Source organism: Prinia subflava, chromosome Z (genome assembly GCF_021018805.1).
Source record: "Prinia subflava isolate CZ2003 ecotype Zambia chromosome Z, Cam_Psub_1.2, whole genome shotgun sequence".
In the NCBI taxonomy this organism is placed as follows: Eukaryota; Metazoa; Chordata; class Aves; order Passeriformes; family Cisticolidae; genus Prinia; species Prinia subflava.
The window spans coordinates 20,627,833-20,654,805 of NC_086283.1; the positions used below are offsets into that span (position 1 = coordinate 20,627,833).

At 39.6% G+C, this 26,973-nt stretch overlaps 1 protein-coding gene across 2 annotated transcripts in view; it reads right to left on the reverse strand.

The window, feature by feature from the left end:
* Nucleotides 1-26,973, reverse strand: part of DACH2 (dachshund family transcription factor 2) — a 247,377-nt gene that overhangs the window by 43,002 nt on the left and 177,402 nt on the right. For both annotated transcript variants that reach the window (XM_063422816.1, XM_063422814.1), the window contains exons 4-7: nucleotides 17,623-17,778; nucleotides 14,437-14,609; nucleotides 3,486-3,621; nucleotides 1,428-1,508 (exon numbers count right to left, since the gene is read on the reverse strand). In XM_063422816.1, the coding sequence (XP_063278886.1) occupies nucleotides 1,428-1,508; nucleotides 3,486-3,621; nucleotides 14,437-14,609; nucleotides 17,623-17,778 (546 nt within the window). The remainder of the gene's footprint in view (nucleotides 1-1,427; nucleotides 1,509-3,485; nucleotides 3,622-14,436; nucleotides 14,610-17,622; nucleotides 17,779-26,973) is intronic.

Genomic DNA, 26,973 nt, shown 5'->3' on the forward strand with positions numbered 1-26,973 from the left:
CATCAGATCTTTGTGATTTCATCCATGTTAAAAGGAATGATCACAGAAGCCTGGGAAATGAGTTCACAGGTGGTGGAAGTTCAATTATTTTCACTTTGGGGATTTCTGAATTACTTTTTCAGATTCTTAAACTGTACCTTCCTTCATCCATCCTGAGTGACAGAACTGCTACTACCAAGAAGTACATGATTTGCATCTTTGAACCCCACAGGATATTGAATTGTTTCGCTGAAAAATGACTGAACATGTGTCAAGAAACCTCACACAGTACAACAGAATTAAAATCAACTACACTTTCAGGCTTAGATTAAATACTCACTGTGCAAATACTATAGAAATATATTTTTTAAATCTTAGGAGTAAAGTTACAGCTGGTAACTTTCTGTAAATGTCAACAGGATTCAAGAGGGAAGGATTTCAGCAGGATGATCCAGACAGAAAATTATCTCAGAATGGCACAGAAGAGCTCTTTTGGGGTTCATGAGGCAAGTGCTTAAATGCCCAGAAAAACCAGTGAATAGAAAACAGCTTCTGTCTTCAAGGAGAGTTGAGTACGAAAATACAAAATATAAGGATCTAGGTCAGTCACAGACCTCTAAGGAATAGAGCTGACTGTACTGCTCAAATGACACTGCTCAAATAATTTTATATAACTCTGGAACCATAGGGCATGGTCCAAATTCTCTTCTGAGTAGCTCATAAAATTGTCTATGCCTGCCTTTTAGTTTCCTCTGAAAATATATGACAATCACCTCAACCAAAATATAAATCAGTTTGTGCTTTCATTTATGATGATAAACATGAATATTCTCAGTAGACTTACACGTAAAGAGAGCTTATGTCTCTTCCTTCTGTTTCTTTTCCTTCCCATCTTTTCCACTCTAAAACCTCACTATCCCCCTCGGCACCTCTTTGCACTATTTTCCCAGAATAAATCCCTGGGTATTCACCTTCTCTGGTACCCAAGAACCTCTTCAAGGAGAACTCAGCACAGGAAGCACTTCCCTGCCTACAGGAGAATCCCTCCAGACCAAACATCACCTCTTCCCTTGCTGCCCCTCACTGGTGCCACAATATAAAATTATACTGCTGACCCAGAGCATCAGCGCAGTCTGCATACATATCCCTTGAAGGCAAACAAACAATATCACATGGCTGATCAAATATTTGCTCGGAACTTCATAAATAATTGAGCCAGAAGACCTGAAAAATATTACCCTCATACTATATAAACGGAGAGAAGCAAAGTTCTCATTGCTTACACTTCCATGTGAGTTCACTGAATACATTATTCATTGCAATTAGGCACTTAGTTCTCTTAAATTAGTAATACAATGTCATTGCATATGCAGAACACGAGGAAAAGGAATAAAACATGTAATAAGTGGAATTAAATGCCTGAGATGAAAAACAGTCTGTGATTTTACCTTTTTCCTTTTGTATTTTTTTTAGGCTGGTCCCAGTTTCTTGATCAATGAGTTCTCCTTCCCTGCTGTTGGTCAGCATGCCTAAAAGAATCAGAGAGTACAGTTATATAACAATGTCAGTAAAAAAATGTTAAGATAAAAAAAATATTGAATTTTATTTCCTCTTGGTTGATATTTTGTTGTTTTAACTCTAAGAGTCAAGTAAAATACTCAGTAAAAGCTAATCTGCTCAAGTTTATTAGACAAGGAAACCAAGATAGAACGCAAATTACTACTGAGATGAATGTGATTTCTTATGAAATGTTCAAATTGATTAATTTATGGGAAAAGTACTTCACAAAAACCATTCTGGAGGAAAATACCTTTAAGGATTTAAGTATTATTAATTACCTGTAACGCAGTAAGCTTAATAAAAAACACAGATTGCCAGATCATAGCCCAGACTGATTGGTGACAGCAACTCCCTCCCAACATTTTAGTGCTGAAGGGAATTCTTTACTTAACACCTGCAAGCTCAGTGAGAGCTGTGCAGTTTATGACTTCAGGATGCCTCTTTTCTTTGTTCTTACTTGATGAAAACGTTTCCTTCACTGAAATCCACCAATTACAGGCTTTACAATTATTCCACAGAGGACACTTGCTAAAAACTTCATCACCATATTTTAGGAAGAGCTTTCTTTCTAATTGCAAAAGTAAAAACACTGTATTTCTGTCAATGAAAAATATCTATCCATATCTTTGTAACAGTAAGCACTGGATCTCTGCACAGAGACATCAACAGTCTCTTTTCACTGCTGCCAAAGAAAATTACAAAATTCTTGTCCTGTGTATTTCAGCCTTATTTTATACGTGAAAAGGATGAGGGGAATCTCCTCCACACAGTCTCTGCCCGGTGTGTGCACAGATTTAGGCAGAGAACTCAGGTTCTATCCAGTGTGCTGGGCAGTGCTGTGGTGCTGCTGCAAGGACCAGGGTCAGAACTGCAAGATTCCAGGAAGCATCCGTGTAGGTTGTGGATGGGAGGGAATTCTCCAGTGACTCACCCGGAGTGCACAGCTTTCGTGGTTTAAATCGGGTTCAGCAATGCCTGCACGGGCTCCAGGCCATGAGGAGACAGCAGTGTTGACACACACTGACATGAAGAGATGTTAATTGACTTGCCCTAGATCCCTCTTGGAAGCACCAAGAATAGGATCTAAACTTCCTCTAGATGGAATTAGCATTTTAATCGATAGTGCACAGCCTGTGAAAGCTGTGGTGGAGAGACCAAAAAAGCCAGAAAGGCCTCAGCCTCGGTGTGATGAAGGAACGTGTGGGCACAAGGAGGTTTTTGGAACAAAAAAGTCATCATCTAATCTGTGACTTTCATCACATACATGTGAAGAAAAAGACACCTTGCTCTTTTTCAACGGCAGATGCCTTGAGCAGCACTTCCCTACCCAAGCACACCAAAGGAGCTGGCTGAACATGGGAAGGGTACAAGGGTGATCCCTCTATGAGGGGGTTCTGTGTACTGATAGGGGGGATTGTGGGAACTAGAAAAGCAGAGGACTTTCACAGTGCTGCAATAAGCTTGCACAGATGAAAGTTTGAAACAGAGCTGAATTTTAGGCCTTGAAATATTTGGAGCATACAAAGTTGCTGAGCTGCAAGAAATATACAACAAGCAACTATTGCATGCTGTAAGGTGTACGTGTAGTGTTTAGTGATTGGCTTAGGCAGACGCTTGTAAGCTTTTAGCATTAGCCTATTAGCTAAAAAACTTTTTAAAGGCCTTCTAACAAAGAGAACTTTAGCTTCTGTTGTTATGGTGTGAGTTTTACCATCTTTTATGTCTCCACTTTCACTGAGACTGGTAACGAAGTAAAAAACTCATGGAACACCTCTCGGTGATTAGATCCAACACTGAGGGATGAAACTAATTAAAAAACCACAAGGATGAACTTTCTGGGTATTTCGGAACAAGCGAGCACTTCCCTGCGAGTTGCCCAGCAAACAGATATTGCCCTGCACAAACTTCCCAAGAGGCTGAGGCGGGGAAGGCGAGGCTGCACTGACCGATCCTGTCGGGAGTGTTATCCAGCTGGGATGGGGAGCTGGACACGCTGCTGCTGGGGTGTGAGGAGGCATGGCTGCCGGGCCGCTGGCTGTCTTCCAGGGACGGCACCGGCGAAGGGCTGTCCTGGATCCTCTCCTGCAAACAAAAACAAAGCAAGGCAGGGCCGTTTCATCCACGGGCTTCACCAAGGTTCAAACAAAGGGAGATTGGCTTAAAAGGAATGGTAACAAATGGTGCTTCTGAGGTAAATGGAGAACAGAACTCAAGTCTTAACAGCAGTATAGTCATCTATGGCCAAAACTAACACAGGCTTCTACAAGCAACGTGTCTGAGCTTAGCTTATCATTTGCCACCTTTTCCTTGCTGGCAACTTTTTATATTCTAAGTTTTTCACACCTAGGAACATACAGAATATTCTTTCATGTTGCTTTCACAAATTACTTTTAATCCACAGGTAGTAAGAATGCCATATGTGAGTCACATTTCAAATAAACCATTCACAGTTGGACTAAACTGTCACTAAATGTAATGAAATTTGTAATTAGAATCTGTACTAGTGAATTTGTAACTTGAATCTGTACCTGAATAAATTACATCAGTATCTTCTCAGGGTAGCACATGGACTAATGATAAATGCTGTTGCTCTGGTAAGAACTTTCCTCTTGCATGATAAGCACCACTGGCTAACCAAGAGACTGCTTGCAAATTCTCATGTTTATATTTGCACATGAAACATTGATATTAATCTCTAATTTAAATATTTATAGTACTCGAGGTAAGGAGGGAAAAAAGGGGTAGAAAATAAATTAGGTAGAAAAAAATGCAAAATGAAATTCTGCAATTCTGTGTATCTATACTTCCAAATTGCCTGAAGATGTGATAGAATTTTCATCAGTAAAAATCTTTAGGAACAGGACACACAAGCAAGGCGTAAGTAAAATCTATCCTTAAGACAAGGATAAGACCAGCTGAGATTCTTCCAACCCAGTGTTTCCACATACATACTTTTAATTCAGAATCTCAGTGCCCTTCATTTCTGTTTCCAGAACCAACAGAAAATGAGAATCTTCTGAAAGAGACAATCAGGGCCTCAGTTACTATAGGCATTTTTCTCTTAAAATGTCTTCTGTGTTTGAAAACCTCTGTCCAAGTCCTTGACGATGTGGTTCCAAGGGAGACACTAATGAAGAAAAATGGTTGAATTTACAGAACTCCAGAAACGGAACCTTTGGAGTTACCCTCATCCTTGGCAATCAGCTGCTTCCTGTGCAAATCCAGAACTGAAATCTAATTTTCCTTTTTTTAAAAGAAGAGATTCTATTGCCTCCACCTCACTAAAAATCACAATTACAGTTCATCTGGGAAAGCTGTCTTAATATTTTGCAATCTTTCCTCCTTTCTAACCTATTCTGAAGATGTTTCATTAGGTACACTCAATCTGACTCCTTGGTAGCAATTTACTGTGTGCTCTGGAAAATAAACTCAGCAGCATCTGAAGATTTTATGCAGTTTTCTAGGTGAAAGCCTGCATCAATAATATAGCTTTGGGAAGAACATGGTAGTTCCTAGAAAATTTTCCATTATAAATACCTGATATAAAAGCAGCTGTTTGGATATATCAGGGCAATTCATTAATTAAACTGGCAGCAAGATCAACAAGGATATTCTGTTACCCATTAAAACCATCCCTCTAAGCCACACTCATCTTTGTATTTACAGATACCTCTGAGAGTTATGCAAAAGGAACATGAGATTGGATCTTCCCCAGAACATGGGATGACATCTCCCTATTCCAGCTACACCAGCTGAGAACGTGGTGCTGGACGTGGTTTTAATAGGATTCTTATTGTACATTAAATAACAACCCAGCCTCAAAACCATGTAACAGATGTGTATCTATTACATAGCTGTTAATCCTCAAAGGATCAGTTTCACTAATTATCTGTTATTTAATGAACATACAGTAACTAACAGATCTGAAAGGGAGACTTTTAATGCTAATATTTAACAGATATGAGTCTGTTATGTTGCGTCACAAGTTCTTATAATTTTGAAAACGGAATGATTTTATACAAAGTAGTTTCCAAATTCTGTGGGAGAAAAAAAAAAGTCCAAGTCACTAAGCCTAAAGTCTCCTGTGTTTTCTTCCTTTTGGCCTCCAAAAGAGACAGTTTAGAGGCTGCTGAGATAAACAGAGGAGTAAAAGGGAGTTGGGACTTTGTGGATGCGCTGCTTACTGAGTTGCTTCTAAAAGTCACATACTTACCCCAAAAAGTACAGTCCTAAATAACAACGAACCATACACATGCAATCCTGAGTGGAAAAATCCTGTGTGTTTTTTATCTTTGTGCAAATAAAAGCTTCCAAATCAGTTCCTGCTAACAGGTTACAACTCTGACTGCAATTTCATTTGCCTGGATTTCAGTTTTAACAGTCCTCCTTGGCACTATCTCCTCACTTTTAACCACAAAGAACACTCAATTTACAACTAAGATATTATTTTGAAATGATTAATTTTACATAAGAGTTCACAATTCAAGTAAATTTCATTGTCTACTGCAATCATGAAAAGGAATAGCCAAGGAGAGGACACGCCAACTGTTCTGCAAAAAAACCCTGTATGAACAAATATGACTAGGAATTAATGCTCAGATATCACACAAACAGCCATATATATCATCTTAAATGGGAGTTATCTCAGTAATTCAAAAGCTGATGATTTGGAAAAGTATTCCAGCTCCTTCTGGTAACTGCATTGTCTCACTGTGAACTGATCTTTGCTTGGAGTCTTTCAAATTCAGGGCGTTAGTTTGAAATCTTCAGGCAGAAGTAAAAGTGTCACATAATAATGTCCTTCTTAATCACACAGTGAATCACTTTCAAAGAGAATTAGTTGATTATGTCATCTAATGTCTTACCAGTTACACCAATTTCCAGGCACAGGGAAGGCATCATGTGAGGCTGCATATGGATCAAGAAATTGTGAATTTCTACATTTTTATGTGGAAATGTGCTGAATTTCCCCTACTATAATGAATAATGCTATGAGCAGACTCTTCTTTTGCTGGTAAACAGATCCATTTTTCAGTCCTGTAATCAGTATGCATCTATTTAGCTACTTAACAGCAATGTGCTCTGGTTCATTAGGTAGCTACTGTTGTGTCGCAGCCTAGTTAAAATTTCACAGCAAGTTAATCTATTTTATTACAAATGAGAACACAAGTGATAATGTCCTCACCATTTTCCAAACACAGGGTTAACAGTATTTGTAACAAATCAATGAGGGCATTTAAACAGGAAAACTGCAAATCTAAATTCTTAACATTTTGTTTTACACATTGATGACTTCATTTTATTTGTCACCTATGTATTTTACAACCTCATTACTTTTCATATATTTCTTTTTCTACTTGAAAATGGCTCAGTTCCCCCTGCAACCTGCAGGGCAGCCTGGTCCCACACTAGGTAAACTCATAGTCATAAAGAACATTTCTTAATAAAGTAGTATTTTCCACATTTATATTTCTTCCTATTCATAAATTTGCAAGATTAATATTCCAGGTTATAATTGAATGAATTATACATAAGGATTCTACAGATTGTGAGAATTTTATGAAAAATGAAAACATTTCTCAAGATCTCACATATTTATCTACCTACAGTACCAATTATATCTCATCCTTTTTTCTTTCTTTACAGAGCTGTAACATAAATTCTCAAAAAGGACTTTTCCAGTACTTAATCCTCTTGAAGGGTAATATATTTGTCTCACTAAAAATCAGTGTCCTTCTTTGCCTCAGAAAATGTAGCTACAAAGCTTGACACTGTTAATTTTAGTTGTGATTTAGCTTAACAGCACTGAAGTCATGAACTCACACCCAATTTCCAGAGAGATCCTTGATTTCAGCTCAATATCCCTCTTCCCTCCCCTGTGAGGGGGCACTCCACACCAATAATAGGAAATACTACACAGCAGTTGGGTCCACACTAGTTTCATTTGAAATATATATGAACAGCTTACCTATTTTTGACATAATCATCTTGACCTTAATTCCTTACCTCTGATTTTTTTTATAGTATTGATCTTCCTTTTATGTCAGGAGTTTAGAGAAATGATGCTGCTGGATTTTCCTTTTTTTTTCTTTATTCTTAGTTGTAATGTAGTTGTAATTACTCTTCCCAGTGTTTATCTATTAATGAGTTACTAGCAGATTTAGTGGCATTTCACTGCTGACAAGCAGGTTTTGGAAGTTTTTCTGAGTCTTGGATGTTTTATTCAGGCATTTATCTTGATATTTCATCTTTAATTGAGGTTCTGATAATCTACAGGGCTCTGCAGTGGCTGCACCCTCTCTAATGAAATGGAAAGGAAGGAAAAAGGGAAATTCTACTGGTTTTAGGCCTAGACTAGAGTTTTCAAGAGTTGCAAGAAAAATTTAAACTCATGTTGACCATGTTGGAAAAACAAGAGTTCATGGACTCCAGCAGAAAAAATCCCAGCATTGATTTTCACACTAGAATGTTCATAATGCCACACCTCAACCCACCAGTGGTTGCAAGATCTACATTCATAGTCTAAAATGGACTACACAGAAATATAAAATCCTAGAAACCAGAGCCTGACTCCTCTGGAGGGGGGGTCTGTGAAGCCAGGACAGCCAGGCAGAGTCTACCTGCAGCCTTCTCCACCTCTAGCCCCAGTTCCCTGCTGAGCTACCTCTGCTCGCCCCTCCCTGGCTGAATCCCATCCTCAACAAGTGAGAACAACAATCCACAATTCCAGTCAGCAAAGTGTTAGCAGAAGAATTATTAACCCTTCCTTTTTTTAGTTAATACTTTGATGTATTTCTTTCCAATTGGCCTTAGTTGATACTAATGCTCTTTGAATCCTAATTAATCAGCACATTTTTAATAGTGTTCTAGAGTTTACAGTCCTTAACTGATGGGCTACTCAATTTAGGCTTCTCCAAGGGAAAAAATACCCCTGCCTCAGGAATCAGGAGCTGTGCTACACCTGAACTGATGCCAACAAGAACTAGGATGGTCACAGCCATTTCTGGGCCAAAGAGGAGCAGTTTGGTTTGGATGTTTAGTCATTCCACCCTGGAAATGAGCACCCACAAAGACTGGGGGTGACTTGTGGGTCTCCTGAGCTACTTATCGTACCTGTGATTGCTGTAGGTACTGGAGATGAACAAGGTAAACAGCTGGCCTAAAAACCATGATAGGATCTGTGTGTCTGAAAGCCAGCTGGATCCTATTCATCTTTTGCAGTGTATTGGGAAGTAATTTGCTTAAAATATGTACTTTGCCATGTAAAATGCAATTTTTTTTCCACTGTGTACATATAGTTGTTTCAGTTGTAGTCAACTGGCAATTATTTTCTCACAGAATTTGAGAAATCATAAAAACTCCTACATTTACTGATTTTAATACCAGATGTTCACTCACTAATTCCATTACCTTGTGACTAGTTCCTATCCATCCATTAATTGCCAGCTGCTCAGCCAAACAGAGGTGTGCAGCTAATCAGATGGTGTTGGGAAACAGCCAAACAGGAGCTGCCTTCTTCCCCATTTCTTAAATGAGCAGGCACTAGGACAGCCATGGAAACCTTCACTCCAGGGTTAAGGTCTTGATGTTTTACTTGGACTCTGAGAGCACAACAGTGCCCGAAACGGCAAAGGGTCTCACGGTGGAAACTTGCTATTTGTGCCCCTCTCCTGAATAGCTTCACCCAGTGCCACCATGGAAGGGAGGAAAGGCACTCCCAGGACTAATGATGATAATGCTCTACCTCATCTGTGTTAGAGAGATATCACTTATTAAGGACAAATGCAAATGACTAAGCTAATACTAAAAAGATCTGAGCCAGAACTAAGAGCTTAGATGTGCTTGGCCTAACAATTTTCCTTTGCAAGCTTTGCGAAAAGAGATGTTTCTGATCGGATTTTTTTTCCACTTGGAAGTTTAAAATAAGTTTTCAATGCTTAAAACCTCTCAATGAGGGTGGTAAGGAGCCAGGCATTCTTGGCACTGCAGGGAGAGGAGGACAGCCTCCATCCAAAGGAAGATATGAGAAGGGTATTTAATGCAATTTGAAAGGATCTGAACATCTCCCAGCAGAGTAATTTCTCTGAATCAGTGAATAAAGAGATACAAACCTGCATACTCACTCCTCCTTTACCTCAAATGAAGCCGCAAAAATTAACCTTACAAGAAGCAAAAAATATAAACATAAAACAATATAAACATAAGACATAAATATGCCTCACATGTCACTCCTTCAAAGTATCCCAGTCCCATTCAAGCAATCAGCTATGGAACAGGACAGAATAAATCTAATACTATGAAAAATCACATTCATTGTGGAGAAATTTTATCAGTGTTGCAATATTCTGAAAACAATTCATAATGCATTGAATGCACAGAGAGATACAAAATTACTGATGTTAGAAATTCTGTAATGGGAAATGTTTCTACTGTGAGAAGAAGTGTTTCAGAGCATTCTGAGATGGCCACATTTTTCTGGCTGTCAGGTAAATATTATGAATGTGAGTTGTGGAGCACACAGAAAATAGCACCTCTCAGCAATAATTACACAGCCCATCTGTACTCTCTTCAGGGAATTTAAAATCATGTCATATACATCCTTTACAAATGCCTTAAAATTCCTACAAAATCAGGAGAAAAACAAAACTCCAAGAGACAGAGACTCAGAAGTCTCTACTTCATATCTAGATCCCACTGTAAAAATAATGCTTTGCTCTATTTATCAGATTAGTTCCTGAAGTGCATTGGGATGAAATTCTCAAGAAATTCTGAAATACAAAAATAAAAATGCTTTATTTTTCTTTAAAGCATTTTAATTACTTTTTTTTGTTGTTTTTATGTATACTCAATACAAGCACCATTTATTCCTAACTGGAACCTCAATGAGAGCAAGAAAGAATAAGAGAAAAGCAGGAACACAGCAAGCATGAGGGGATGACAAGAGAAGAAAAATGGACAGCAAGAAACCAATTTTCAGAACTACTACTCAGAAGAAGCACACCCCTCAGCAGCTCCAAAGAGGCTGTTTGCCAGAAGAAAAGGGAGCAAGCACAAGAAGGAAGAGGGTGAGATGTGAGCAAGAGGAGGAAGGAGGGTGCAAAATATGTCAGGTAAGTAAAATGGGAAGCAGAGAAAATTTAGGAGAAAAGAAGTCTCATGACGTTTTGCCTCATTACTCAGTACTCTTTGGGTATCTGACACAAAAGGAGCAGCTTAAGGCCCCTGGTTTGGGTCTGGTTCCTAGAATTTCAAGCTCAGCCTAACCACAGTATTTCCCACCAGCTTATTCCCAAGGTCATCTGGGAAAGTGGCCTTTCAGTGAACAGTCCAAGATTATCACAGCCACAGCTCCAGACCTGGCTCTTGCCAGTCTTCCCTTCATTTTCCTAACCCTGAACCTCTCCCCTGCCCTCTCCCTAGTTTTTGGCTGGAATTGTGTAAACCAGTATGCTTTTAGTCACGTAAGGTCTTATTTGTTACAGGTGCATTGTAAAACAAACATATTTGCATTATGTAGCTACTGCTCTCTGGAGCTGAGTGTTTCACAAACTTCAGTGAAAAATCATCTCACTTTTCTATAAAGGGCTCATCCCAACTTTCCTTCTGAAAATATTGTCACTGAGTAGATTTTTCTGAGTTTCAGGAACAAAATTATTGTGTGACAATCAACTGCCACATTTATTCATAGAATCACAGACTGGTGAGTCTGGTGACAGTCACAGTCACCAGACTGGTTTGGAATGGAAAGACCTTAAAGGTCACCTCATTCCACCCCTGCCGTGGACAGGGACACCTTCCATGAGACCAAGGTACTTCATCTAACCTGGCCTTGAGCATTCACTGCTCTTTCTAGCCCAAACCATGACTCAAGTGTACTTGGCCAAATTCCACCTGAGACTGATCCTCATTTGACACCCAGGACATTCCTGGATTGCAGAGCAGGTCCAGCTGAAGAACAGTTCTGGAAGAAAAAAGAACTAACAAGAACTGGATGCAAGTGGGAGAAGAGAGAGGGTGATGAAGTCAGTGTTGCTGCCAAATTTTGCTTTTGCCATATGAGACCCTCAGTAACAGAGATTCTTCTAAGCCATTTGAGCCAAGTTTCGAACCCAGCAAGCTTCTTCAGATGTGCAATAAATCCCTGTAAGGCTGGATTTATCACAGGGGCTCTGCCAGAACTGCAGCCACAGTGCTGCTGGTGCTGCTATAATCACATCACATCATGTTAGAGATGGCTACAAAGGTTTTGTGAGCCTGGCCATTGTGCCTACCTAATTTATGGTGTTCCTGTCAGGGAGAAATCAAGTTTCATAGTTATGACATTTCTTTCTGGAGCACTAAATGTTAACTTTGCTGATCATGCATATCTTGGTAGAACAGCTTATTTCTAAATGGCAAACGTGATATAAAAAGCATAATGACTACATTCAAAACCTTATAAAGCAGCTGATTCTCACACCTATAGAAAACAGGCCAAGTGGTATTTTAGTCATCAGACTATGGAAACAGACACACACTCAATACATTAGACTCATTTCTCCCATTTTAACTAAAAACATGATGCATTCTGTTGAAAACTTGCCATGCTTTGTACTTATTAAATGCACTTAAATAATGTCCTATAATAAAAGTATTACTGACAGCAGGAACAGCGATGCTTTTCTTTCACTTGTTTCATTTAGTACAAGAATTTCATGTTAACTGACCATCATTCTCAGGTGGATGATTGTACATAAGGGAAGGAAAGGACAAAAGGAGCCTCGCACTGTAATAAAATTCATCTACAGTTTCAGCTCTCAGAACAAACTAGAGAAAGATGCAGCACCACTTGCCAGGAGAGAGGAACATAGCAAAGGATCCCCACTCTGCCTCTGTCATGTTGGCTACTGGTGCATTTTCCTCTGCAACATGAGAGGAAATAATTCCCACCAGAGTGCTGGCCAGACCTTGTGTTGCTGTGGAGATATTGTGTCTCCTCCAGCGCAGGTGTTGGGGAAAAAACTGCTGTAAATGAGTAACTCACATCAGCAAAGGCCTGCAAAATAACACCCTGAAACCCAACTGCCTGAAAAAACTCCAGTTTAAATTACAAAGGACTAGCATTGTTTACAAATACATACTTAATCTTCCTGTTTACATACTGGCAACATTTAGAATACAATCAAAGCTTCTGCAAGTTTACTTGCTGCTAAAAAAACTCCACTGCTGTGTTTAAATTAAGGTTTTGTCAAGAGGTCTCTGAATAGGTAAAGGAAAGGTTATGGTTTGAAATTAATGGAATCTCAACTAATTTCGAATAATTTAATGACTTGTATTAACTAATATACAGCTGGATATCAGAGAGAGATGTTTTCCCCACGCAGGCAACAACTGTTCAGGTACACTGACAATAACAGGAAGTTTTTACACATCTTAATCCTAAGTAGAAATCCTAATGAGAAATGTCAGCCCAGCCTCCCTAGAATTGAAGGGGGGAAAAAAAGTCAACAAATCCAAAGCATTCAGAACAAAATTTGCCCGAATCTGGAAGTGGACTCTCAGTGACAAAGAGAAACTACCTGAGGCAATTGGAGATGCTTAGGTTCAAAAAGAAAATTAGGAAGAAAACAAACCTCTCCAGAACCTCAGCAACAGAGGGATGTAGAATTTTACTGCAGTGATGTGACAAGAGACATTTGCTATCCTCCTTGAGATGATGTTGCTATCAGAACACATGGGCATGAACAATAAAACACGTGCTTGGGTACTGCTAGTTTCTTTCCCTGCTTGATTTAGAAACAAATCTTCTGAACCACCAGCCTGTGATGAAAGGAAGTACAACACAACCCTCAGTGTACTCTCAAAACTGGACTGTAGTGTTTGAAACAGTGACATTCTCAATGATAAAATAATGACACATTTTAATTAAGCTGTTTTATAACAAAGATATGAGAGTTGAAGTTCAGCAAATCAGTGACAGTTGTAAGAATAAATCAACTCAGAAGTCAGATTCAAGAGTGACAGGGATAAATGAGCGCAAATGAATACAGATATTAAAGACTTTCCAGAACAGCTCTATAGACTCATATATTTAAACCTAAAGAAAAATGGACTAAACTGATGAACTTTCAAAGCTGACAACATTTTACTTTGTCAACAAGAAACCCACATGTGCATGCAAACACACACACACCAGTCAGACTGATAACATCTTTAATTTTTGCTCAGTAAAAAGTGGACACACTTTTAGAGAATCTCATCACACCAATCCTTCACATGCACTGATCCTACACACTTCTATTTTGAAAATTTCTTGTTTTAATGCATTTTTGAGTGTGTGGCAGGACAGCAGCTCTCCACATAGGCAAGAACCTTTCTGGACAGCCTACTTGGTAGAGACTATGATAAGCCTTTCAAAACACAAACAAGTTTTAACCAACAAGAAGGAAGTTAAGGTTTGGCTACCAGAGACTCTACCACTCTAAAATACTTGTGATAAATTTCTCAGGTATTTACCTGCTCTGGATTTGCACTGTTAGAATTCCCGTTTTGCTCTCCGGCCTCACTAAGGTACTTGTGATGATTTTCTCTGCTATTTACCTGTTCTGGATTTGCAGTGCACTTGAGTCCTTGCCATGTCCTACAGCATTTTCTCTTAAGTTAGACTTTAAACAGCATTTTAGGAGTTGTTAAGCTTTCACAGATCTTACTCTAGCTGCAGTGAGTGTTGGTGTCCATTTTTAATTACCGTACAGACTTACAGGCAGATCAGAGCAGCTGAACTTGGATGCAGTGGCAGGTGTTGTTCAGTGCTGGGAGCAGCCAGAGTGAGCTGGAGCAGTGTGAACTCCCTACCTCGTCCTTCTCCTCCCTGAGAGAGTCACTGCAAATGCTCTGTGAGGCAGGAGGATGCCTTACCTTGATGACGGAGGCCCCAGCCCTGGAGAGCGGGCTGTGCATCTGCGCCGCCGCTGCCATGTTGGCGATGGTGTTGAGATGGTTCATCTGGTTCATGGCCATGGCCACCGAAGCCGGCGGGAGGCTGACAGGGAGCAGCGGGTGCGGCATCATCATGAAGGGCAGGTCTATCCCTGCAGAGAGCACGGACACGTCACCCAGGCACCCCGAGAGCCCACAGCCCACTGCAACAGCCACCCTGCCTCTGGGACACCCTGCAGGGTGCCCACAGCCCACTGCAACAGCCACCCTGCCTCTGGGACACCCTGCAGGGTGCCCACAGCCCACTGCAACAGCCACCCTGCCTCTGGGACACCCTGCAGGGTGCCCACAGCCCACTGCAACATCCACCACATCACTGGGATACCCTGCAGGGTGCCCACAGCCCACTGCAACAGCCACATTGCCTCTGGGACACCCTGCAGGGCCGCCACATCCCACTGCAACATCCACCACTCAAACCCATCTGCAGCAACTCCTACAAGTTTTGGGGTTCCACAGGGGACAATTGTCTGTGCAGCCCAGGAAAGGCTGGTTTGTGCTGGGGAGAGGAACACACAGCTGGGGAGTGACACAAAATTAATCTATGACTGCATTAGTCCAGCAATCTCTTTAGTTAAGAGAAATAAAGAAGAAAAAAACCTCACAAAACATGCATATAATTTCCACATTTTCCAGCATATCAGATGAATATTTATTAATAACTTTATCTAATCATACACTCCTACCAAGACTTCTTCCTATTACCACTTCTCAGCAATGTCACACTGAATTCTTATACTTGGACTGTTTCTTGAACCTAGGAGGCTGTGGCTTGAACTACAGACACCACTGAGCAATTGTACAGAAGGACTGTGAATTGCAACACATAATGAGAGGTTAAAATTGTTGCCAGAGGTTTTAATTTTCAAAATGTCACTTTAAATTGTCTTCTGCTATGGATATAAACCAATTTAAGAAGATATGAAATTTATTTGGACCAACTTGCAGATCTTGACATTGCCAAAAAGGTGAAGTTACTGCTAGCAAGAACTGGATTCTCATACTTCACTAATATCCATTTCAGTGTGTGTATTATTTCTTGGATTTAGTAATGACTGCACTGGAAATCAAGACCAAGACACCAATTCACTGAAAAAATTGTTCAGGTTATTGAGCATTCAAGACTTCTTTAGAGGTTCTTTAGAGGGACCACTTGAAGACAGCTACTATAGGGCATCCAAAATCAGTTTGTCAGAAAAGAAAAACAGGACTCATTCTTCCAGACAAAAATGTCTTATCATTTTTCTAAATTACATTTAGATTAGAAATCCTCATTAAAAATTTCAGGTGCAAGTATTACATAACACAAACATATGTTTACTAGTCATTACCACATGCCATTGAGATTATCGTTAAAAACTTTTTAACTTTTGGGTTTATCCTAACAATTTCAAAGAAGGCCAGTCACCATTTTGGTGTATGAACTAACAATAAAAAATACCACTGACTGACATATCTTATGTTACTCCTACAGAATTTGACTCCAGTGATATAAAAACACCACGGTGCCCACCAGGAAAGGCAGAATTGAATATTCCCAGCTCCCACACTATTCCTGTTTAACATGAGCATATCATGATCAACAACTGTGATGTCTAATGACTCACTCTCTATTTTATATGATGATCTACACCAATATTAATTATGATAGGCAATAACTAAGGCCCACATACATCTCCCTTCACTTCAAACCACACTGACAATCCCCTCCAGTGCCTGCATCCACAAGCCTTTGTTCCCTTGCAGATCTCCCTTAACAGCCCAATAATCTTTCCTCATCCTCTATAGAGTTCCAAAACTCCCAGACACCATCTGGCCACATTGAGTTGTATGTCTACTTAAAGTCCAATTGACATGCAAACTAAATGCAAACTACAAACAGAATTTAACAGCACATCACCAGTTTTAAGACACAATCCATCAAACATTTCAGAGGACTATGGGGAAAATATATCCTGCACTTGCAAATCATTGGGCATAATGTCTGACATCCAGTAAACCCTTTAACAGCCTATAGACATTCACCTACTACAAAATCCACTGGAAAACATCCCTCAGAGCAAAGAACACAAAATATCTCTGTGGAAGAGAAATCCAGGTATTGAATTATGCAAGAATTTAAAACAAAAGGACAAACTACAGAGAATTTCAGTCCTATGACATGGTGATTTTTAACTACTTGATCCAAAATGCTCAGGTCCACATCTTCCCACAAACAAAGCAGACTCATTTGGTAGAAGTCATTCCAATAGTTCTGATTTGCTCAAGTCTGGGGCCTGACAGAGGTAGCAATGAACTGACTACTCTAAAAATCGTGTAAGGAGCCAGAAATGCCACTCATCCACTAAAACTAACACCAGATATCAACTTCCAGAACTTGAAAGATGAAGAGCTTAAACAAGCAACAAGAGTTCATAAATAATGAGGCTTTCATTCTTCATCCATCATCAACTATAGGAATAAATTTACTCCTCACTGATTTTTAAAATGTTAATCCCAGGCATCTTTTTTGGAAAACTTTTTCCTTCCTTTCCTTCCCTCTTTGGGCGCAAAGAAGTGGAACTGATGGCTTCCCACTTGCTCCTTCTTCCTAAAGGAAGAAAATAGATGGCTTTTTGGGGACCTCTAAGTTCCAAATCCAACCTGTGTCATTTTATTCCAGTTGTTTTGAATAGCTGGGTTCAGTGGATGACCTTTTACCTGGACATTTTGCATTTATTCTTTGCTATCCTATTGCATTTCACAGGTCAACCTTTTCATCTGAAAGAGAATTTTCTCATACAGCTAAAATTTTAAGCTACTTTATGATTATTTTTCCTTTCATCCAGGCCGTGGAAATGTCAATTAAAGACTGAAAGTCCCAAACTCAGTAGTGAGTGACTGACTTTTCCAAGACTATTCCAGGAATAGTCACTTGGTCTTGGACTGATCGCAGAGGGTGGCTTGGACATGAGATACAAGTGCAGTTGGCAGTGGAAGGATTGACCCTCCTGTCAATCATGTCTCCCATCATTTCCCCCCTCCCTAAGGCTGGCCAGGAAGGCAAGCCCAGCTCCCAGCAGGGCTCCAGGCACTCTTTTTTCCCAGTGGGATCCCAGTACGTACTGTTGGTGAGCAGGTGGTTCTGCTGGAGAGGGCTCAGCGGGTGTGCACTCCCAAGGGTTGACTGCCCTGACAGCGTGGGGTGACCAATGCTGTGCTGGGATCCCGTTGTGATGGGAGACTGCAGCTTGTCTTTGTCCCAGGAGGATTCACTCCCACCTGCAAAACAGGGCACAGCAAACCATGAGTGGCATATACCTTTATCTAGAGATATTTTGCTCAGTTAGCAATGAGCAACACTCCTTACCACAGCTGAGCACCTGGCACAGGTACAGCACCTGGAACCTGCACCTGATTTTTTCAAAAAATAAATTAATACATAAGTATCGGGCAAAAAAATATTTTTAGACACTTTCAGCATCACCTACTTTCAAAACATTGGTTTGTAGAAACAGAAAATGCTAAATGTCTGAGGATGAAATCATCAGTCATCATTTAGTGAATTCACTTAATGGGAACATCTGAGAGGCTGAGTCACCATCTCCTGCTATCACAGGACATGAGGCCACCAATCCATGACAGATACTCATCTGAGTCCACTCTTGTACTTATCAGGCCTCTGCACTGTCAATCCTAGAGAGAGCTGGCCATTCCCTCCCTCCAGTGTCACCACATTCCAGCTGGAATCCACCCCTGAAGTGCTTCCCACAGTTTATCCTTGAGCTTGGTTATCTTCGACCTTCAGTAGCTCCCCCTCCACTGCTGGGCCTGACCCTGGGGATGCCCCACGTGAAACCCTTCACTTGGTGGGTTAAATGAGCCGGGCACAGGCTGTGTCTGGAAATCATCAATATTCAGGAATTGCAACTTAGGAGTCCAGATATCTATTATGCATAGTAATTACTGTCTGTAACAAACACAAAGTCTAGAAAACTGAGCACTTGGTGTCTCGAATCTCTGTCTGGTCTTCTGAAGCAATTTTACAGACTGTAGTTTTTGCAGTATTACACGCTTGAATAACAAATTCCTTTTGAACAGCAGGTTAAGTAGACCATGTTAGTGAATTCCAAAATACATCTGGTCCACAAAACAGCATACCTAAAAAAAAAGTTTGAATGAACATTTCTAGAGTTAAAAGGTATTTTAAGATCACTCCCCTCTCAGGTACACCCCACACTGTCACTGAGATTATAGATTGTTACAAAAACATGTAACTGCAGTATTGATTTTGTTTTGAATTTATGAACAAGGATCTCAATTAGAATAAGTAAACAGATTACTGGAATGCAGCAGATAGAGGCAGCAACCAAAAAACCATTTTAATTGAATATGAAAGTAACAGAGAAATTCCATTCTTTATGACAACACTTGGCTAATAAACATGATTAATACTGCTAAATGCAAAAGTTTGAAAGACCAGTGATTGAGAAAAGAGGAAAACACTTCATCATTTTAGCACTATGTCCAAGTATGAATTATCTTCCTATAAAAGAGTTGTAATTTGTAAAATGATGAGTAATACACTGACAAAGAAAGATGCACTAAATTATGCCATGTGATATAATATAGCATGGCATAGTGCAGTAATTAGAACTACTACAGTTGAGGCTGTTTCAGCATCTTTGTTATTTAATATATTGTATATCAGCTCTTTCAAATAACTTTTGACTGCTATTTAGTGTGGAAGTTTTTCACTTTGACTATTGTGAATCTGGGATGGTATTATTTGGTGTGTTTCAGAAGTTAAATGAGCAATTTATGAAGGACTTTTGGAGGAAATGTCAAGTACTTGATTTTAATAAGTGAGTTTGAATTTTTTCCATATGCTTTTTCAATAAACTTAACATTTACACTCTATTCTTCCTCAAAAAACACACAATACTTTCCCATGAATTTTTTGCTGAGGAACACATTTTGTAGCTGTAATTTCATGTATCAGGGCACTGACCAGAAAAACTGGGCCAAAGACAGTTTGTTGGGAATTCCGAATTAAAAGAAAAAACTGAGTCTTCATCTGAAAGTTTCCCTCTCCCCATGTTCCTCTGCCCTGGGCAGTTCCAGCCCTAGGCACAGACTGTCTAAACTCAGCTCATTTTGTTAATTCTGGAAGTTTCTCTTGCCCTTCCGAGCACCATGGCCCTGAGGCTGCAGTAGCAAAGCCCCAGCAGTTCTCTGAGCCCCGCTCTACAACCGCTGCACGTTCCAGAGGAAAATTCCATTATTCCTAATTTACAGATGAAGAACTGCCCTGTGAAGAAAAGCGACGTGCTTAAGGAAACCAAAGAAATCTGCAATGGAAGGGGACACTGAATTTAAATTATGTCACACAGTCCAAATCACTGGACCAGTTCTCCTTACAGATGGGGACAATAATAACTTTTTCCCTCTGCAAATTCCACTTGTAAATCTGCTTCAGTATTCAGTGCCAGCAACACAAGAATAAATTGCAATACACTTATCTCTACAGACCATCCCTGTATTCTTATGTTCCCTATCACTTCTCCTTAGAGAAAGAAAAAATACAGCTGAGTGTACAATGTATAATAAAAGTGGATGTTAAATGAAATGCATCTTTAGCCTGAAGTATCCCACAGATAACAGCTCCATCACTCCACCTGGACTGCATTTCCTATGTAGTAGGAAGTCTCTCAAAAATAAAATAATAATTGGAACAGTTCTGAGGTAGAACTGCTCAGGTGTGAAGTATTTTGTAAGAGCAGTGTGGTTAGCTCCAGGTGGGAAAGCTGAGGGGCAGAATTAGGAAGTTCCTGTTACACCAGTGAAGAAACTGAACTAGAAATGAGCTGGGGCTCGTGGTCTTACTCCTGTGCCCTACACCACATACACCTTTGATTCATCCTACCCACAGTCCCTCTGCACAGCTAAAAATAAACTATTTTAGAAGAAAATCTGCATTCTTCCCTGGAATCCATCTATGTCCATAGGGTAAGAAAAAGATTACAAACAAATTTACAGCAAGCCAGAAGCAGATTCACACTAAAAACCAAGTATGTGACACGCAAACCTGTGCTGATACACTCAGTCCTTTAAATGCCATGGAATGTTAAAATAAGGTATTTATTTTGAGCATACAATTTTCTTATTTGGTAACACAGTTGTCAGCATGTTTGATCAGCAAATACGTATCTCACATGCAACATATCAACATGAATTTTCAAATTCTTTGTTGCCATAACAATTAGAAGTGAATACATCCACAAAAACTGAATCCTTAATGCTTCAAATTCATGTTTAACCACAATTCTTCAGATTTTTGTTCATCGCCATTTTTTGTCCAAACAGGTGCCATCCAGAAGGCAAAGATGTCATCTTTTGATTTTTTTTTATTATTTTCAATCCTGTCTTTGTTATGATGAGCTTAGAGTATATACAGAGATGTATCTTAAGTAATTTATTTTAGGTATATAAAATATAATGGGAAAAATATATGTAAAAGAAAAAGAAAACATACACTCCCAAGAAAAATGAGACAACAGTGGGACCTACCTCTTTTATACAAAGGTATATACTACTTTTTATTTATTTTACATGAGAAAGAATATTTCATTTTAAATTATGAGTCACTTGATACATGAGTGTCATAGGAATATTATTAGAGCACCCAGAAGTTATTTGTCAAAATGCCAATACATCATTTATACACTTTACCAAAAGCTTTACGTTTGACACTTTTACCCACTACCCACACGACCTTCCCTCCAACAGAGAAAACTGAAGGACAGAAAGGTAATTTTTCCTTATCTTGTTTGCATTCAAGTCGATCTTGTCCCAGAACAGACTGTACTCAGCATTAGAAAAGGGAAAGAGAGAAAGGACCTGCAACCCCAGAGCTGATGCTTGGCAGGTGCAGGCACAGAGCTGGTGGATTTCTGACCACAGCCAGGAGAAAGGAGGAAAAGAAGTCTGGGCTGCCTCACCCACCCAGTTCAGAGCATGCAGTAGAGGTGCACAGCAAGCTCTGCTCTCAGAGGTGCAAGCTAAAAGCACAATATGGGTTAAAGAAAGGCCTGAGTGTCTGCAGTGTCCAGGGAAGCAGAGAGCACAGACAAAGATGGACTCCACATGGATTCGGACAGTTATTTACTGTGTAATTCATGAAGTCTGGTATTTACCAGTCTGAACAGGTTATTTGAGAGAAGTTATTTAGCAGTGCATGAATTACAATAAAGTTCAACTAACCAGAAATCAGGGGAATTTAGGGGATAAATCACAGGTACCATGAACAAGCAGGGAAAATCAGCCCAAGCAATACATTCACCTGCTGTCAGTGAGAGAACCCCCTCCCCCCACAGTCCCACAGGAAGGTGACTTACCATCCCGTAGAGGTCTGTAAGCAAAGTGTCTCTGTTTAAGTTTCTATTAAGTTTCATTTATTTGAAGGAAAATGCAAGTGATAAGCCCAGCTTCATTTTTTCTGAAAATGCTGCTACTCACCCATCATTATTAACTTTAGGCATTTTTAAGGCAACTCTTAAAGCCCAAAGTTTCCTAGCAATAAGCCTCTCTGTACATTTCTGTTCTTCAGAACAAAACCCCAGAATCAGTTGTTCAGTTTTTGGGTTGGGTTTTTTGAGGGGTTTTTTTGTTTTGAGTTTGGGGGTTTGTTTGTTTGTTTTGCTTTGTTTTAGGTTTTGTTTGTTCTATTGTTGTGTTGATGGTTTGTTTTGTTGGTTTTTTTTTGGTTGAACACATATCTGTAGTGATTAAATCAGTGTCTTGTTTCTTAGGTACTGAAAGATCTCCAGAAAGTAATCACAGTTCAATTTGGTGACAGTTTCTTTTCATTCAGTTTCAAATTCATTTTATCAGCCTCAAATCTGTCTGGTTGAGCTAAATGAAATCCTCTCTGTCAGAGCTACCTTTGAATTCCACAACCACATTGTTTCAATCTATGTCTGTTGTTTTACTTTTCCTTGAGATACATTCCTGAAAAATTGAACTCCAATTGTAGAGAGCAATGCCATCTTCACTGGCCAATTTTATTCTCAAATTATTTTTAAACACGTTTTTCATCCTTTTGGGCATATTCAGCCTAACAACAGCTGCAAAGAAAAAAGTATTCCCTGCATTGCTATTTCAGCACTGGTAATTTCAAAGGACTTCTTACCTCTAACTTCTTGTGAGTGTCCAGCACAATACAGGGCCTTTGAAAATTTTTGGGTCATACAGAACCCCATGACTCCCAAAACAACATAGGCCTTTTTGCCAGCACTCCTAAATCCCTGTGTTTTCAAGTGTTCCAGACTATTTTACCAATATCCCAATCTCACCCTGACACTGCAAAAAACCATCACTTTTTTGGCCTACACAGAATATCTTCTGCAAAGATATTTCAGTCTACAACTTTCTGTCAACATTTTTGTAGTATCTACCTTTGAGTGTCCCAGGGGGACAAAATTAGATCAAAAACAATTTTTTTCAGATTTGATAAACTGAGAATCTCACAGCAGGTAGGTCAGGAAGAGACCATTCAGGTCTCATTCCTGGTCAAGTCTCACTTTCCTATCAGAAAACCAAAAAAATGCTCTGGGTCAGGATTATGACCCATTTAACCCCAAATTCTGTCCTTTGTATTGGCAGTAGATAATGTTAATTACAGAGGCCACACAAGTGTGGGCACTTTCTGTGCTCCCTTATTACTCCCAAATGAAATTCTTAAATTTAAAAATGGGAACAAGATTTTTAATCAGCCCCCAAAATCATTACACCCATCTGAAAATCTAAATGGTAGATCTGCTGAAATACATTTCAAGCTTTAATCCATGGATTTTTTCTGGCTGTGTGTATTTGGCTATATTAACTTTTGGAGTGTACCCTACAAGAAAGCCATGGAAATTTGTAGGATAAGATATTAAAACTCAAGAAATCCAGTGATGGCTTTACTGGGCTACTTCCAAAAACTTATCAAGTGGTTCAGCAGATGTAATTACTGCTTAGCCCTGCCAAGGCTTTGAAATGTGCCCATTAATTCAGCAATTCCCAATCTGTCCATCAGTCAGTCATACTTAAAAAATATGTCTGTCAGGACTTAGGTGAAGTAATCTGTTGATAATTACACAATAAGAAGGCATCTGAAATCTGAATATCATTTCTAACTTCTCAAAAAGTCTTGATGACAGCAAAATCAAAGTTTATCTCACAGCAAACAGGACACTGAAGGTAACTGGGAATATGTCAGAATATTTGATACCAATTTAATTAAGAAAAAATAATTCCAGGAAGATACTTTTTGAGAGATAAAAGCAGAGTTGCAATATTTATCTAGGAACTTAACCATCCCTCCCAAACCATCAACTGCTTCCTTTAAAGTGAACAAAAAACAAGGAGGTGGTAAATGAAATGTGTTCTGAGGTTCCCACGTACTGATGGATGATTCTGGTGCTGAAGCATAGCCCCAGCCAAGGCTCCTCAGTGCCAGGTACCTTGGCAGGTGTGACTGTCCTTCCCTAGGCCTTTCCAGCCAAAACAAAATCTCACCATTACAGCCAGGTGCTCAGTGTCCAAGGCTCTGAACAGCAGGAAACCTGTTCTCTCTCTCACACCAGACCGAGCTATCCATCCTTGCAAACTGTATCCCCAAAAATCCTCCTAAAATACAACCAGGTGTTTTCTAGTGCTTTCTGTGACAAGTGCAGCTGAACAACCAGCTGCATCAACTAAACTTCAGTATCACCTTCAGTACCTACAGCTGAACTCCAAAGCACTGAACACAGCTCAGTGATTCAACTTCCACAACCATAGCATGCCATAACAGTTACATTTAACAGGATGAAACATCAGATTTACAGAAATTTAGACATGAACTCTTGTAACAGGTGTCACTAGAATGCACTGGTACTCACAAGCACCTCTAAGAGTTAGATACCTATGCCTGCACTGTATGAAAAACCACTTCGTGTTATTTGAAGGTGTGTTTTGGGAGGGTTAACTTGGCACTTGTTGTCTTCCTCTGACATCTCCTAGTTCTCGTAGTTGACTAAATATTAAGTTATAAGACTCTATTCAGTTTTTTCTATAGAACATGAACTACATTTATTGCTAACATTTTTAGTAACAACTGTGCCACTTTACTGCTATTTATTTTTCTATACAAAGATAAGAATGATGTATTAGAACATAGCATCTATTCTCATTTAGGACTGTCAACAAAAAACCTGTTTTCTACTGCAGGACCGCAGCCTGGCTTCAGAAACATGTTCATTTCACAGAGAGAAAGAAGGTCAAAATTCTGGTCTGTCATGTTTTTATTACTGTTGATGATGCACAAGCCAGAAATAAAACAGCTTAACTTTCAGATCTTGCATACAGTTTTCAGGGCTGCCTGCCAGAAAGGATAAAACATACATCCTTCTGAACTCCACTACTGCAGCCACCAGCAAGCAGGGAACCAGGATTTGTATTCCAGTGATGATAATCACCATACCCTCACTCATCAGAATTTACAATTTTGTCTTTTAAAAAAAATATTTAGTATTTCCCCATATTTAACAACTTACTGAAAAGAACCACTGAGATACGTGTACTGTGTATTTTTGCCATGACTCTTAACTAGGCAGATAGTTTAGTTTGATTCTGAGGAGCTTTGAAAATATCTTGACATCAAGGGCAGACAGGTAACTACAAAATCAGGTTATTTGAGCTTCAACAATTCATCATTTACTATTTCTTTGAAATAATTATTAAGAAGAGTTCAAGTTACAGATGGCAATCTGCTGAGTTAATCTGCAGTGACATAAATGCATCGTGAATTTATAATCTTTCCAAGATCTCCCAATACTGAGAGAACTCTATATTATATGAAGTATGGCTTGAAAGAATTAAATAAAATCTGAGGCCTTAATACACACCTGGACAGTCTTCCAAAGCTCCAGCATCTGCACCAAATTCAGTGGAGATGTTACCAGAGAATGAGGGGCTGCTAAGGGATGCCAACACACTTTTATACAAAGGATCAGTGACTGCAGCCCCTTGCACAGTTCCACCAATGTGTGCCAGGATGGGAACTCAGGCCAGGCAAACATTCATTCTGAAGCTGCTCTGTTTCTTACATCTGACAGTTCATCCCTTGCACTAAATACTACTGACTTCCGAAACATTGAGACTGGTGCCAAAACCAGGAGAGCCCGTGAGAAAACCCAATTCACAGAAAAGGTCAGCAGGGACATCTACTGCGTTTCACTTAATGCCAGCCTAAAAAACCCCCTGGAACATTAGCAGCCAACTTTGTACTTCCTTTCACAACCACTTTTATTTGTGCTCACAGTAATATCTGAACAGATTCCTCCACAGGACTTGGGTATCTCACACATTCAATCCATCTTTGCTTTTCAAAACATTTTTCTCATTCTGCAAGCTTAGCCACTGGGTATTCCCATCACCTCTAGAATAATCCTCTTCCAGGAATACCAGTGGGAGTTTAGCATTAGCTTCTCTAAGGAGCAGGATCAAACCCCTAGAACTGACCAACAATGTCAAATAAACCATTCCTAGACTTGTTATTGTGTAAAGGATACTCTGTGTCTTCAAGCTAGAATTTCTTTCAGAGCTATACAAAGCAATAAATAACAACTACCATCAGAACAAACATTATTAAAATGTTGGTATCAATACCAGATAAAGTGAAATTATATCTTAAGAGGAGAAAATGAGAGGCTTCTTGCAACAAAACAGAACAGCACCCTGCCAAGCTGAACTTAACGAAGCTTGAGGTTTTGGACAGGATTCATTTCTGCTTGTGGTATAAGTATGCACCACCTTGATTATCATTTAAAAAAATATTGACAGCTTGCCTTCTCATACCAATGCCTGGTAACAAATTCCAAATGTTTTGTCACATTTCTTGTGAGCAATGCCATCTGCCAGAGGTGGCATTTCATGGCTGTTTACCCTGACTCCCTCCAAGAATTCATCTGCCACTATCTAATGCTGCCTGAATAAAGGGGATTAAGACTCTGATGCAACAGAGACTATTGATAATTTGGTATAATTGGGAAGAAATGAAGATAAATGAGGTTGAGGATGCAGAGGCAATTAGTTGAGCTGCCTGTACAGCTGTGTTCTCGGCCTGGCTCCCCTGGCCTTTTCGTTGGTGAGGTATGTGCAAATTAAACATAATGACAAATACACTCTTCCCAAAGCTCTTTAGTTTGCAAAGCTTGAAGATCTGCTTTTCACTTCTGAGATTCTGGGTAAAAAGAAAAAAGGACAGAGAATCACACTCTCTGCCAAGGTTTTTAAAAGACGTGCACTTTGTCCCAGCACACCTATGGCTCCGTACCTGTGGTTCCAGCCTGGCATTCCCAGTGTCCAAAGCCCGGGACTTTGTCCTAAAGGTGAAGGATTTTGCTCCCTCAGTGCCACAGCCAGCCTTGATCATTCCACAGCTCCAGATGT